Source organism: Onychostruthus taczanowskii, unplaced genomic scaffold, assembly GCF_017590055.1.
Source record: "Onychostruthus taczanowskii isolate IOZ18803 unplaced genomic scaffold, ASM1759005v1 scaffold61, whole genome shotgun sequence".
Classification (NCBI taxonomy): domain Eukaryota; kingdom Metazoa; phylum Chordata; class Aves; order Passeriformes; family Passeridae; genus Onychostruthus; species Onychostruthus taczanowskii.
Genome location: NW_024503790.1, coordinates 319,855 through 336,074, shown reverse-complemented (window position 1 = coordinate 336,074; position 16,220 = coordinate 319,855). Strand labels below are relative to the sequence as shown.

General features: G+C 47.7%; 1 protein-coding gene across 2 annotated transcripts in view; it reads right to left on the bottom strand.

The window, feature by feature from the left end:
* Window positions 1-16,220, bottom strand: part of CAPZB (capping actin protein of muscle Z-line subunit beta) — a 58,502-nt gene that overhangs the window by 8,869 nt on the left and 33,413 nt on the right. For both annotated transcript variants that reach the window (XM_041419389.1, XM_041419391.1), the window contains exons 5-6: window positions 3,727-3,868; window positions 3,119-3,235 (exon numbers count right to left, since the gene is read on the bottom strand). In XM_041419389.1, coding sequence (XP_041275323.1) covers window positions 3,119-3,235; window positions 3,727-3,868 — 259 coding nt within the window. The remainder of the gene's footprint in view (window positions 1-3,118; window positions 3,236-3,726; window positions 3,869-16,220) is intronic.

Below are 16,220 nucleotides of genomic sequence, written 5' to 3'. Positions count from 1 at the left end.
TTACAATCCATGGATCCTGCCTGGAGCTGGCTGAGGACTGATCTCACCCCCCAAGGTAAGTTAATGCCTGCACACACATGAAGCAATTATACATACAGGTAAATTGTGTAAAGGAGGGGATGTGACAACACACAGGGTTTGTGCTGCACACTCCTGTGTGTGCATGAACACCCACTCCTGTACTGGATCAGGACAGAATCTGAAATTCTGTAATTGAACTGATACAGCAAAAGCCTGAAATTCCAAAATGCGCCAGGTCACGTAAATTAAAGCTACACCAAGGGGAGTTTTCAGCTTCCCAAAACAGGCTGAATCCTCTATGTCTCCCCCCTTCCTTATTCTGTCCAGTCACAAATGTAAAATGTTTGTTTTTTCCTAGAAACAGAGACAACTCTTATTGTAGCAGACAAAAACCTGCAGTGGGGAAATCAAGGAAAAGTAATTCAAGGTACTGCAGGAGAGATGTCAACTCCCAGTGCACAAAATGAAACAGACACAGGCCAGGGATGTGACCTCTGGTAGCATCTACCCAGGAGGGACCAGCACGTGGCCCCAGGGCAGCTGTAGGACACTCCAAGAGAATCCCACAATCCCAGAATGGTTTGGGTTGGAAGGATCAAAGCCCATCCAGTGCCACCCCCTGCCATGAGCAGGGACACCTTTCATTGTCCCAGGTTGCTCCAAACCCCATCCAGCCTGGCCTTGGACCACCCCCAGGATCCAGGGGCAGCCACAGCAACAAACACAGTGTCTTGGAGAGAGAGGAAAAAATCCTTCTCAAAAATTCATTCAGGAACAGCCCAAGTGGGAGCCTTACAGGAACAAGCCTGGGGATATTCAAGACAGCAAAGTTTTTCCAAATGGCCTGGACAAAGGCAACAAAACCCCCTGGCTGTGTGGGGTGCAGGGCAACAATCCCACCTGCAGAAGTGACTGCAGAAAACAGCTATTTCCAGAGCCTTACTGCAGCCCCAAGCTCAGCTCCACCACGTGGCACTCCCTGAGCTGCTCCTCTGGCCACCAAGTCAATCCCTCCATCAGCACTCAGCAACTGCCCCGTCTGCAGCCAGGAGGCCAAACTGATTTTGGAGGAATGGCTCTGACCAGACTTCCCTTTCCAAGCACTCAGAGGCTGCTGTGCCATCAGGTTGTGAGCCAGGATATGACCAACACTTCAAAAGCTTCCTCTCAAACACAAGGACATCTGCTACTCTCATTTTAGGATCAAAGGTAGCCAAGTAGCTTAAATGCTGAGTTGACTAAAACTGTAGAAACTTACTGTGTACAAAGTTTTTTCAAAACATTGCTGATACCTGTCAAGGTGAAACTGTAACAGGCTCTTCAAGAGGAAACTAAAACCAGCTCTTGGTAGCTCAGCTTGCTGCAGGCTCCATAAACGGCTGATCAAAAAAGGAGAAGTAAAACTTGCAGAGCTTGGATGATGTAGCACACTGGATTTAGAGCCCAGTCCAAGCCCTGCACTCAGGAGTTCAGTCCAGCTGCAGGTAAATTTCAGCTGGGGACAGGGAGCTCCTCCTGACACAGCACACCTCGGGGCAGTGTGGAGCCTGCAGTGCTGTGCAGGATCCTGTGCCACCCCAGCCAGCAGAGCCAGGCTGGGCTGTGCCCCAGGTCCTGTTTGTGCAGGAGCTGTGCATCCTCACCCCACTGCTGCACTGCTCCTGACACTGAACCAGGCCCTGGCTTCCTGCACCACATCTGCATCCAAAGTCCTGCTGCTAAAATGATGACAGAAGCATGAATCTCCCACTGCAGCTTCGAGAGGGAAAGTCAAAGCAAACAAGGCCAGCACTCAGGCCAAGGTGTACTGAGGACACCCATTCTGCACAGGCCCTTGTGTTCCTTGGCACAGCTCATGCTCCAGAGGCCATGGCCAGAGTCAAGCCCTTGGCCTGCACTTCACAGCTCTGATTTACAGGATTAGCAAGGCCTGTGATTAAATATTTGTCCGGGTCACCATAACTCGGGTGTAATTACTGCAAAAAGAGTCAAAAAAAGGCTCAAAACTGTCTCCAGATGCCTTTTTCCTTCACTTGCTTTTCCATCGGCTTCTTCAATGTCAACAACTTGGAAAGAAAAATCACCCAGGCTGGGGCAAGCTGTGCAAGACTAAGCCAGTTTCAGCCCCTCTCTGCAATCCCAGACCCTCCTTGGCTTCACCTGGCTCAAACCTGTACAGAACCACGAGGTTTTTAACAGAGTCTGCATTGTCCTTTGTATGGAAAGCCCCAGCCTGCCCTGGGAAGGCTCATAAAGGAGTTTCAGCTGCTGCCAATCTCTCCAGTCACTCCTGACCTTACAATGTGCCTCCTGTCCTGCAGAGTTTATGACTCTGCTGGAGTCAGTGGCTCGCAGAGCCCAGAGCCAGCCCAGCCCAGCAGCAGGGAGCAGAGCCCCGGGCAGGTGCCTCACCCCAGGCACTCCAGCTCAGCACATCCTGCCTGTCAGGACTGCAGCACTGCTGACATCTGCCAGCCTGGCACCTCCCTGGGGAAAAGCAGCTCTCAGGAGGCAGTCAAAGTCATTGATGCTGGCACAAAACCCCCAGATGTTTAGGACAGATTTATCTCATTTTTTTAGGAGACTTTTAAAATCAGTGTTCTGGTACTGCAGGGAGAAAACACTGAAGGAAGATACTATGTAATTGATGTCCTTAAAAAAATCTTACTGTCAGTGCAAAATAAAGGTTTGTGCTCAGTGGTTTAAATGGCTTTTAAAAGAGAGGAAGAAGTCATCCTGTATTTTTATAATCCTATTGGAATCAAAGTGAGAAAGTGGGCAAATCTTACAGATAAAAATACCTGCAACACACATGGAAGAATAAAAATTCAGGAATACCAAAAGACACACTGAGACTTACAAGCAAGTCTCAACTCCTGCTGGATGTTTTGTATTTTTAATTGCAAGCCCCAGTGTGTCAAGCACAGTTCAAGGGGCTTTCTGGTAATTACACACTGCATTCACCATTCCACTGGGCTGCACAACAGCAGGAGAAGAGACGTTTATGCAACACCTCACAAAAGCAAGGTTCTGTGCCTGATGGGGCTGCTGGCTGGAGCGAGGCCAGGGCTGCCCAGCTCTGAGGACACAGCCTTACCTGTCTGGTGAGGCTGCCCCCCAGGTTCATGGTACCAGAGCCAGTTTTGTTGGTCTGCAGCCACAGCATCACTGTGGAGGTCAGCTTGTAATGGGCAGTGCGGCCACTGGACTTCTCCTGCAAGTGCAAGGGAACAAAAAGGGACAGAGGCAGAAGGTTAAAATCCCTCCTAAACCTAAATGGGGGCTGGCACACCCCACAAACAACAGGCCAGGTAAGTCTCTTAAAGACAATTCCAAGTGTGCTCATTCCTCTAATTTTCCAAAGCAAATCTAGTTAGAGCAATTCACTCTCCTAATACCTTGTTTTTATTGCCTAATTAGTGATATTCATCTGTAGCTCTTTATGTTAAAAAACCCCCCACATCTCGGGATCACAAGCACAGAAAGTAACATACTTTCAATTCTTCTGGGATTCTTTTTGATTACAGCCCTGACTCATCTCTATCCAAATTGCTTGGGGGCATTTTCAAAAATTAACAAGGGAAAGAAGTTTACAGCCCTGACACAGTATTGCATTGTTCAGTGGAACACCTGTGCTCCTTAATTGTCTGGAATTAACTGGGTTTTGTTTTCACTGGGGTGTATCAGCTCCCCCAGAGGCTGTACCTGAACCTCCACCACGTGGATGGAATCCCAGCATCCCTTAATCTTCTTTGATCCATCTCCAGCTTTCTTAATGAGGATCACCCCAGCAAAGCCATGATCCAGATCCCAGAGGTAGACAGAGGAGACTCCACCTTCAAAATACCTGCAGGATGCAACCCAAAGGCAAGTTAAAAGCAAGCAGGACCCAAGCCAGAGTCAGATATCGATAATAATAATCTTAAATAAGCAGAATTTCTAAGTCCTAATACAGATTTGTTTTTTCTTTCAAGACAGCATACTCTCACAGTCACACACCCAGAAACACAGCAGTTCAAATCACTTCATAATGCAGAGAGTTTAATTACAAAACAACTGCACATGTCTCTGAAGGAGAATAAACGTCTGGTGAGAACCAGAGCTATTTACAGATTTCTACAGGACTTGAGCAAACAATTCCTCTGATTCCAATTACCTACAACAGCTGGTAAAAGCACGAGCTACAAAGTGGGCTGAGAGTAAGGCTTTAGTTTACAATCTGGTCTTTTTTCCCCTCTTCTCCCTTGCTATTGGCAAAGTCTGGAAGTTCTTTACAGCAAAGTTCACTAATTAAGACAAAAGGGAGCAAGTAAGTAACTTTATGTTGCTGCCTCAAAAGTCTGTGTGAAGCTGACATTGATTTACTGCAAAGGGGCCTGAACTGAAACCAGGGATCTCAGAAATGTAGAGATGCTGTAGAGCTTTTATTATTCCAGCATCAGGTATGGGGAACAAGAGAAAGTAAGCCAGACTGCCTCAGTCTCAGGTGTCTTTTGCTGAAAGTACATTCAGAAAACCAAGCAAGCAATGGGATCTGCAGAGCCCCACTCCCTCTGGGTGACACTGGTGCAGATGAAAAATGCACTTCACAAAACAATGGTAAACAACCCATCTGCTGCAAGAAAGAACTAATCCTGTCTTCTAGAAAACCGGAATTGCAACCCACAGCATTTTACCCCTTCCATTCTCAAATTACCAAAGCCATGAGGAGGATGAAGGAAAAGGGAATAATAAATACTCGTTCATGGCACACAACTCTCACATCTCAGGAGTGACCATGGCACACAAGGATCATGTAAAAGGAGGACAGGAAACTTCATCAACAACATGAAAGTTGGTAGTCAGACTTTTCATTGCCTGCAGGAGGGCAAAATCTCATCATCCAAAGACATGAGGAGCTGCCAGGACTGCCAGCTCCCAGTCTGCATTCTGCCTCTGACTGTCACACACACCTGGCAGTGACCACTCACTCCTCTTCTGCCAGAGGGGAAATTATCCCTCACGGCCAACATGAACAAATTATCAAATCTTCCCACCTCTGTGCTTCCCTCCTTCCTAACCGTGGGCCTTCCAGTTGGAATGGCGCTTAAAAGGCAATTTACTGCAATTTGGAGTTCATGGATTACCCCTAAGAACTGTGGATTAAAGCACACTGAGCCCTCCCTTGCCAGCAGGCAGGAGAAAAGACACTGGGAAGGGAACTCCAGTGACACTCGAACAATTCCAGCGCGTTCTCTGCACTCACAGATCAGCTCAGTACCTTCTTTCAAGAGGGCAGAGTCACCAAGGAGCCCCAGTTCCCTTTAACTGCAGACACCCAAGCCTTTACCCAAACCAGTGCCGACCTCAGGAGGGGTAAACAATTTCCTATGAACTCACCACAGCCTTTTATTTCTCATGGGTGCCTCTGCCTCTCCTCGCCAAGCCCAGCCCAGGCAATTCAGGACCCACTGTCCTGGGGCACTTGCCAACCACTGATAACACAGCACTGAAAAAGCAAAGCCCAGCCACACTAAAGCCAGGCTTCCAGGAGGCAACTTCAACCTAACAAACCAACCAACAAACACCCTTTTTACATCCCCTGGGGAATTCACAAATGGATTTTGGTTAATGTAGTTAATGGGAATTCCAGTCCTGCAGGGAACCTCAGCTCCAACCTAAGCCACCCTTCCTTGGGCAGTGGGAATCAGAGGCCAGAGAGAAGCAGCTATTGTCCCTTCTCACAGTCAGACTGCTTTAAAAATATATATATAATATATCCTTTTTCATACACAGAATCAGTGAATTCACTCAAAATGAGCTGGCAGTCACTGAGAACATTACAGTGTGCACAGACAGTTTCCCCATTACCCACTTTATGACCTTGCTACGAGCATGAAACATTAATTAAGAGAGGGACCGAAACAAGGTTTTGGGAAATTTATTCTTACCTACTGTACTTTGATCCTAATGACATGAAACAGGAAAAAAATAATTTTTATGTGGTTCACCTTTATGAGATTTTACATAAAGGCTTTTGTGGGTATTTTAAGAATGTGCTAAAATGTTGTCTGAAACCACATAAAACCATGTGAAGAACCTCCCGCCAGAACCAACAGCGCACACATGGAAACGCTTTCAGTGCCTTTGGAGATCTAATGAATCAAATCTAGTATTAATATTGTTTTAAATACCAACATGCAATTCCAATAAAGCTGCTCTGCCATGGCCAGGCCCAGGAACTGGAGGCTGGAACAACAATGCCAGTGACTGAATCCAAGGCACGCCAGGATATACATTATCCAAAGGTTCCAAAATCCCCTCCTCCTTCATGGGGAGAAAATATATAGAACTGATCACTGCACTGCATTTCACCTTCAAATAGCACTGAAGTGGGATTTCTGAACCTCAGAAAGTCACAGCTGGATATGAGGGGAACATTCCTGGTTTTTTTAAATAAAAATAAAGAGGTGCCACAGGCTAATTGGTCCCTAATAGAAAAGGGGATGATAGACTGGGAAGAATTTAAACTGACATTTGTGGACTTGGATTTGCTGCAGGAGGGCTGGGCTTCCTCCAAGAAACCACTTCACCATAGACTGAAATGCAGCACATACTAAAATCCAAGCAGGAGAGGAACCAGCTTGGAAAAGGCCCAGGAAGGCACAAACTGGGATCTCTGTTAAAAGAAACGGATGGACAAGGCAGAGCGAAGCCCCAGAGTCACACACAGCAGAGGACCAAAGCTCCTGCAATAAACAGCTCTTGCCTTAGTGCCCTGCTCTGGATGTCCCTGGCCCTGATCCTCCTGCACAGCTGTGGCTGGAGAAGGCACTCTGGCCTCTCTGGAAGCTGGAATCACAGAATCCTTGAGGCTGGAAAAGCCCTTTGAGGTCATCAAGCCCAACCATCAGCCCAGCAGCACCACGTTCAGCACTAACCCACAGCCCCACAGGTTTTCTGAACACTTCCAGGCGTGGTGGCTCCACCACTGCCCTGGACATCCTGTTCCAAATGCTTTACAACCCTTTCCCTGATTTTTTTTCCTAATATCCAACTTAAACCTCCCCTGGTACAAGCTGGGAGGCTGTTTCCCCTTGTCACCTGGGAGCAGAGACCGACCCCCATTGGCTACACTGCCCTCTCCCAAAGCATCCAAGCAACCAGCAGATGCTTTTGGGATGTTCAGGAGGCCTCAGGTAGGAGGAATTCCTACTGTGGTACCTCCGAGACACCCCAAGGGAGAAACCATTCTCAAAGAACAGATTCAGAGCAAAGCAACCACTGCTCTCTGCCTAAGCACACCAATCAGTCCAGGATGTTTCAATCAAGACCAATCAGGCTTTACCTACAGACAAAACTTCGTTATAAAACAATGAAAAATGGATTTATGGTTGTCATATCCCTTTGTTAACAAGGAAAACACTGCTAAATGACATCATAGTTGGGTTCAGCTAGAAGGACCTTAAAAGATCATCAAGACCAAGTGACATCCCTGTCCTTGGAGAGGACAGCCAGTGTTCTATCTCTGGGAAAATAACTTTTTATAAGGCTGCCCAGGAAGGTGACTAAAAGGCAAAAGGCCCAAAGTAATCATTCATTCTCTTCACAGAATTCAGAACAGCAGTTCACTCAAAATCAATTATAGTTTTAATGCCATGATCAAACACTGAATTTTTATATCTGTTACTCATCAACCACAGAACTCCTGGAAAAAGCTGTTTTATACAAAAAATGTCACACTTAAGACTGACCTACTTTACAAATGCAAGAATAAAAGAAAATATTTAAGCTAAGAGTGATCCAAAGCTTTATGAAGTGTTTGAAGTTGAAGCGGGTGGAGACACAGGATGGAAACTTGTCTGAGGAGCCGGAGCTGTACCCATGAAATAGAGGCTGTGGCCAGAACAAAGCTGCAGCTTCCAGAGGGATGTGATAGGGAGGAAATCCCCCAGCTTCCAACACAGCCCTCAGGGAAGGAGGGCAGATTGATGACTTTGTTCTACCACTGAAGGACAGCTCAGGAAGGCCCCTGACCCTCCTGATAAGTTCCTCTCCTCCAAGCCTCACCAAGAGGTCCTGGATGCTGGTGGAGAAAATGACTTTCCACCACACAGCAATAAAAACAAGCTCTGACTTTCAAATACACCTCAGAACCAAATCGCTCATCCATAAAAACATTTGTGTATTTTCCAGTAAGCAGCTGAGAGCCAGAGACAAAAAGTCTGTGGCTTATGGCTCTCCCAACCCCCTGATGCCAAAGCACCAACACCTGGAACCTCAGCCTGGCTCTGCAAACCTTCCAAAGGCTTGCACAGGGTTTCAAACTGGCTCATTTAAAGCAGAAAAACATATTTTCTTTTATTCCTTAAAGGTCACATAGTTATTTCTTCCAGCTACAGAAGTTCAGCATAGAAAGGGAAAAGTCTCCAGCTATTTACATCAACAGACTTCCAAGAAAACTGGCATTTAAAAATCCTACCCCAAAGGAAAATACTGAGAATTCAGCTCACATGTTCTTACAAGAGTGACAATGACTGAAGTCACAGTGTGAGCAGCTGGTGTCTCACAGCAACCCAAAACATTTCCTAAATGCCGAGGTGAGGAAGCACATTCCAGCTCTCCTGGGAACAGGAGACTGGAGTGGCAAGTAACGTGGCACAACTCCCACCCAGCCCTTCCCCTTCACCTCAAACCAGCACAGGAATCACAACAGAAATATGAAGGAAGTGGCAAATTTGAGCAACCCACCTTCCATCAAACCCAAAGCATTGCTCAGGTGTTCAACAAAACCCCTGCAACCTCACACCTCAAGGAGGAGGAACAGAGTCTTCAGGAGAAGAATCAGCTGTCCCTAAATAACTGCTGCCTCCATCCAGCTGTTGAGTGATGAGGCTCAGGAGGCTGTTCTTTAGTGAGAGGACAGGCTGGTACCAGGAACGAGCAGGATGTGACACTTCTCCCACTGCTGTGAGTCCAGGGGATTGACAGCTCCTCTCTCCTTCTCTGGCCCCAGGAGCACAACTGTGAAGCCCTTCCACACTTAAAATGAAGGTAAAATGTCACCCAGAGACTTAAAATGAAGGTAAAATGCCTGTGCACAGCCCAGGGGTTTTGCACCCCACTTGATGAACTCAGCCCCAATTATGCTTGGGGGCTCTGTACAGGTATTTTACAGGAATTCTTTCCAGCATACACAGGTGCAAAAATCCCTGGAGCAAACATACCAATCCAGTTAGGTATGTGTAACTTCAATGCCAGTTGTACTTAAAAGCACACATCTGGACCACGCTAGGATGACTCAAATTGCTCAGCCGAGCTGTGAAGTACAGAACTCTGCGAGGAAGGACAACAGTACCCAAACAATGGGATCTTGAAGGCTAGAAGCCTCCCAGAACTTCCCAGGTTGTGCTTTCTAGCACCTTTCATTATTTAATGAAAAGTGCACCGCTCACGTTTTCCTTCCCATCCGACTGCTCCTGGCAGATGGAAATTAATGAGCAAATCCCTTTGGAGAAGTCACCTGGAAAGAGCTCCATCAGCCACCTAATGAGCAGGACAAGGGGTCACTCTGGAACGTGTCCAAACAAGGCACTGCCTCATTAACAGCAGGAAACTCCCCCTGCTTCCAAACCCTTCTCCCATGGCCATCCTTGGGCAGCACAGACACTGCTTCAGCCACCCCCAGTCTGCCACATTCCAGGCTCTGCCAGCTGAAATCCAAACATGGATAGCAGGGGAAGAGACAGCAGAAATCTTCTGTGTCGTGGTTGAAATTTGCCAAAATCTTTGGAGGCTGCAGATCTCACGTGACACCAATTCTCTAACAGAAGAATTCTCTGTCAGATCTGCCACAAGAAGGCTGCTGCTGTTTAAGTTACTCTGTCCTCAAATTCCATCATTAAAACACTGTACATTTGTGAGGGCATAAGGTAAATTTCTGTCCATACAATACAAAGTATTATTACAGACAACCAGTTCAAAAATGCCAGATCACAATAAACTGACAGTTTAAAATTTCATCTCCTTTTTCAATGTAAGTCATTTCTTCCTAGGGATTTAAAGCCTTCAGAGAGCAGTGTTTGAGGACAGCGCTGCATCATCAATGCTGACCTCCTAATCCAAGTGTTCAGTTTTTATGTAATTACAGAGAACCGTGGGAACCCAAGGGAAAAACTCCTCCTCCACCCAACATCTCCGATTCAGAAGATAAGAATGCAGTGTGTGCAGAGCTGCTCCAAAATGGAACTCCCAAAGAAAAAAAAACAGATGAAAAGTAACTGATTTAGTTTTTCAGCATGTCAGTACATTTAATTTTCCCCTCTAAGAAGACTCTCTAATTTGTGTAATATTTATCAACAACTTCAATATTCATTCTGCTCTGAGCTGCCCATGGGCACGCTGAGGAGGGGATCCCAACACGGCTCTGCTCTCTACAGCAAATAATTTCCTTGGGAAAACAGCATGGCTGTAACTGTAAAAGCACACAGACATGAAAGCAGAGAAAGTCTTGCTGGTTTAGACCTGTCTTAGGAGACTTCATCTCACCCTTATTAGGCTGACCCGAGGCAAGCATCTCCCGGTGACACAATCCTGATGTCACACCCCATGGCGCAGCTCCCCAGGCAGCAGAGGGATGCACAGGCAGTTTCCTTAGTGCTGGGATGCACAACAAACCCATCTGGATTCAATCTGCAGGGCCCTGGCTGTGCAAGCCCCAGGAACTCCCATGGCCAGGAGAAAGCCAGCACAAAGGGCTGCAGCAGTAATGAGGAACAGGGAGCTGATGGCAATAAAGTCACTTCAAAGCTTTCCAGGGGCTTCCAGTTCAGGCAGACCAGGTTTGCATCTGAACACAGACACAGGGCTCACAAAGGGCTCACAGCTGCCAAACCCCTCAGCGAGCTCCAACCCCACCCAGCCTGGCCTTGGACACTTCCAGGGGCTGGGCATCCACAGTTTCCTTCTCTGGGCACCCTGTGCCAGGGCAGGCCGCGCTGAAAACTCCCTGGTCACACCTCTTGCATCTGTTCTTTACTTGGTGCAACCAGGGCTGTTCCACGCACAAAGCACAGCAAAGCTGCTCACACAGATGAATGCAGCAGTTGCTACAAACCCTGTGAGAAGTGCAGAGTATTCAGTGAGTTGGCCTGAGCTCCTCTGAGGGCTCCCGGGGTCTGTCAGGGAAGGAGAGCTCCGATGGCACCGCAGCAGATCTCAGAATCTGAGCCCAGCCCAAGGGCAGCACTAACAGAGGTTCCCATTTTTTCTTATCAGGACCAGTGGACTAAGGCAGTGTCAGAGGTTGTTCAAGCACACAATCCAAAATAAACTAGGAAAAAGGGTAAAAACAGCTGAAGAAAGTTAACTATCCAGCAGTTTATGGGACATCTGAACACGCTCAGTACAGATGATGGCACAAAATGAGGCACCCCTGAGCCCAGCAAAGCCAGGCTGTTCCACAAGATTAAACAGAGTAATAAAAATAAAGAATACACTCAGCCCTGAGCATTCTATAAATGAAAGGGCAAACTCATCTGTCACTGGGACTCACTGCTGTACCTGCCCAAACTCTGGCCAAAGGCTCCTCAACCCCCACATTCCTGAGGCACAGGGCCCAGGGAATTCCTCCTCCAGAGCAGGGAAAGGCACTGCACGCTCAGCTGGCAGCAAAGAACACCTGAATTCTATCCCCAGGACAGGAATATCCACACTGCAAAGAGCAGAGCCCTGGGTGCCACCCTCAGCACTGCTAACACTATCCAAAATGGGAATAACTATTCTGGACCAGATTCCAATCAAAACTCAATAATAAAAGGATTACACACAACAAAGACATTTCAGAGGTCAATCCTCTCCCAGACCTCCTTCCATTCCTACCAAATTCCTGGTCCAGAGCTCTAACATAACAAACTGAAAATGGATCAACATCAAAACAGAGACAGAAGCAGAAGTTCAAAAGGTTTCATTCTCACTGTGTTGAGGAAACTCAAAATCTTAATCAATACAAACATTTTTCAAGAGCAGAATGATTAAGATGATGTTTTATCTTTTTTTAAAGCTGTTAAAAATCAAAAGCACCAACAAATCCAATTTAAGCCACGGAAAAAAAAGAGGAATAGCTTTCTAAATGTATGTCAGTCACTAAACCAGTCCAAAGTTGCCAAAACTCATCCTGTTTGCAGACAGATCAGCAGCATCCTTCCCAGGGGAGGTCTATTTAATCACTTCAGAAATTATTTCTTCCAGACAACAAAGAGCCATTAGATTACTTAATTAAAGGCCTGATTATCTCCAACCCAAAACAAGGGAAGGCAGAACCTAAAATAGGGAGATTTAAGCAGCTGCCCTGGTCCTCATTATGCTTTGATTTCAATCAAGCACACACACGTCAAGCAAAGGGCAATAAATTACAACCATGTGTTGGAAGAAATTATCTTCACCATATTGGAAGTGGAAAGCCAAGGCTCTAACTGAGTGGTGTAAGATATTAGACTTCCATCTGGGAATAATAACATACTGAACACAAACATGCCAGAGCATTAGCTCCAGGCACTGCTGGAGTTAAAGCTGGCAGCAGGAGATGGAAATGGAACAGTTGTTTTTTGGGAAAGTGACATGGATTTCGGTAAAACAGATAACCAAGAAACATGCTTGTTGTTTAACAGAGAGAACAGAGATGGAACAAAAACCTGATGTAATTCCTCTTTAACCCAAATACATCCAGAAAGGAAAGGTGGGAAACTCCAGAGATACTGAAGGTAGTTTGCACTAAAACAGACCCTTAAGGCCAATTCAGCACTGGTTCACAGGCACTGAAGGCTCAGCAGAATTGTTCTTCTCCAGCTTACATGATTTTATTACATGCAATATTACAAGACTTCCTCAAACTCATTTTCACACTACAGTCACTCAGTGGCCACAAAGCTTTTGGGGACAACATTGAATGTTAAGGTCCCTACCAAGCAAATCTGACTGGATTATTCCACACAAACTGTTAACAAGCCCCTAACAGGCTGTTTCCCTCAAAACACCCACGACAGCAGGTGCCAGCCCCTTGGGAAATGGCAAATACAATGCAGTGACTCACTGAACGTAGGTGGAGACTTACCACACCTGATGAAAAGAGAAATCTAAAAAGGAAAGGTGTGTGGGCCAAATGGGACTGACACAAGGAAGAACTGAAGCAATCTGAAGTGCTGGGAGAGGCCTGAGATGAATTCTGTGAGATAGCAGCACTTTCTGTGTTAAAGGTACAAGGGGAGCTGATGCAGGGCAGATTGGGACCACATGGGGAGAGCAGAGTGGGATGGAGATGTTCCCAAAAGTGCCTTTTTATCTACAGATGCTGGGATGACCAGCACCAGGTGTGTTTGGAAGCTCAGGAGCGAAGTGAGGCCCGTGCACAGCAACTTCTGAGAGAGCTGGGGTTGTTCAGGCTGGAGAGAGGCTCTGGGGTGACCTGACTGGGGCCTGCCAGCGCCTGAAGGAGCTGACAGGAAAGATGGAGAGAGACTTTGGACAAGAGGGAATGGCTCCCCACTGCCAGAGGGCAGGGTTAGATGGGATATTGGGAAGAAATTCCTCTCTGTGAGGGTGGGCAGGCCCTGGCACAGGGTGCCCAGAGCAGCTGTGGCTGCCCCTGGATCCCTGGCAGTGTCCAAGGCCAGGCTGGACAGGGCTTGGAGCAGCCTGGGACAGCAGAAGCTGTCTAGCTAAGTTTGGACACAAAGTCACTACTTGCTCTGAAAAAAACAGCAGAAACCATCTACAGAAATAAAAAGCCTCAACAGCCCAGGAAAATCAGGCAGGCTGGGATTCAGTGTTCCCTGTGAGTGCTGTGATTAATTCTGCATTCACTGTTACCTCTCTTTCACAAAACAGCAACTGTGGTTACAGAGGCAGCTCAGGAACATTCTCTGCCCCACAGAGGGACAGAAGAGCCTCTTAAGAGTCTGCTGGTTAGGAAATGATGAGTCAGAGCTGAGGCTTCTCCCTCAGCACCATTTTCATCCTCTTCATCTGCAGCCACTGGCATTTTCTAAGAGAGAATTTGTAATGTGAAGTATCAATTAGCCTGGTGTCCCCTGTGAGGGATCTGTGGGGGCAGGCAACCTCACCAGAGTGAGCAGAAACCATGAAAGCCTCTGCAGGTCAACTCAAAATGTAGATTTTCTGCACACTGCCTACAGACTGATCCCTGCTCCTGGAGGGTGAACCTGGGATAGATCTCCCCATCTAACAGTAACCAGAATTTCCACAAAAGATACAGTCCTGAGGGCTGCCAGCATGCTTAACTCTTTGATTAATCCATCAGAGCCTGAAGTGTCTCCCAGTGCTGGAAAAGGTCTGCTGTGCCTGGCTCTGGAGTTGGGAAGGACACTGGTTCCTGGCCCAGGATGCCCTGTGCCCTCTTCCCTCCCAGCTGCAGGAGCTGCCAGGACAGTGACAATGCCAGGGCAGTGACAACTCCAGGGACTCTGCCTGCCCCAGCCCCACTGCTGGCTTTACAGGCACTCCCAGGGTCAGCTCCCAGCTCCAGCAGCCATGGAGTGACACCCCTGCCACTGCCAGCCCAGCTCAGGCAGTGACACCCCTCCCACTGCCAGCCCTGCCGAGGCAGTGACATCCCTGCCACTGCCAGCCCAGCTCAGGCAGTGACACCCCTACCACTGCCAGCCCTGCCCAGGCAGTGACATCCCTGCCACTGCTACCCCTGCCCAGGCAGTGCCATCCCTGCCACTGCTACCCCTGCCCAGGCAGTGCCATCCCTGCCACTGCTACCCCTGCCCAGGCAGTGCCATCCCTGCCACTGCTACCCCTGCCCAGGCAGTGCCATCCCTGCCACTGCTACCCCTGCCCAGGCAGTGCCATCCCTGCCACTGCTACCCCTGCCCAGGCAGTGCCATCCCTGCCACTGCTACCCCTGCCCAGGCAGTGCCATCCCTGCCACTGCTACCCCTGCCCAGGCAGTGCCATCCCTGCCACTGCTACCCCTGCCCAGGCAGTGCCATCCCTGCCACTGCTACCCCTGCCCAGGCAGTGCCGCCCCTGCCAGCCCGGCCCAGGCAGTGACACCCCTGCCAGCCCTCCCACCACAGCCCTGCCCAGCTCCAGCAGCTGCTCCATGAGGAATTGCAGCAGTCATTCCCAACCCAACGTGCTGGCAAGAGCAGCACTGAGAGAAGCTGGCGCTTGTTGCCACCTCTGAATTTCCACCCTCTGATCTCCAAGTACAAATTAAGCTTCTGCTGTCAAAACACAAAAATCCACTTGTCTTGTTCAGAAAACTGCAGATCCCAACTATAAGGACAAAAGCCTGTTTCTCTCCCCATCTCTGCTGGAGGTAAAGTACAAATCCTGATTTTAAGCACGATGAACCCTTCAGACACTGAGGTTAAGTTTCCATGACTTTGCAGATTCTTTCCACAAGTGCCACAATTTTTTTATGCTGCTCAGCCAAACATTAAGCCACCCTTGTCCTGTCTTCCTCCTCCACTTTTGGGATCACAACAGGCACTGACGTGTTCTGTGCTGGCACCTGTGCCCAGAGTCAGACCTGTCCTCCTGGCTGTGATCCCTCCTGGATGGCCTCTGACCATTCCTGTCTGTAAAACCTGTACTGACAAACAGAAAGGTGGAATTTGGAACAAGCTCACCTTTTCCTTCCACACAATACAGGAAGACTGTTATATAAAGGTACTGCTGTACCCCACACTGGGCAGGGCTCAGCAGATTCACCTCAGTCAGAAACCTGCCCTGTGCCTTCCTTTCAGCCAATTCAAGCTGTTTAAAGAAGTTATTGTATCCAGCCATGACTTCATGGTCATCTGAGCAGAGAGGGATTGAAAAAGACAACCTTGGTTCCATAAACCTCCTCATTTTCACCTCAGGGTATTAAAAATCTTATTGGTCCTGTTCTGTTCTGCATCTGGGGAGTAACTGCAAATTTGGCTTTGCTGAATATGCAAAATTCCTTTCTTCCAGTCAGTTCAGATACCAATAACAACTGTTACTTACAAGAAAAGTTGGAAAGCTATGAAAATAATGCACAAAAAGAAGTAAAAATTTGATACCTGTAACAGAAGAGTGATGCTTAACACATTTGGACAGGCTGCATTTACACTGAGCCACAGAACCCAGCAAGCTCCTTTTAATGTGCTTCTGTCAGCACTGTAACATGATGAACTACATCTAAGGCTGTGTTTTACCTCCCTTTT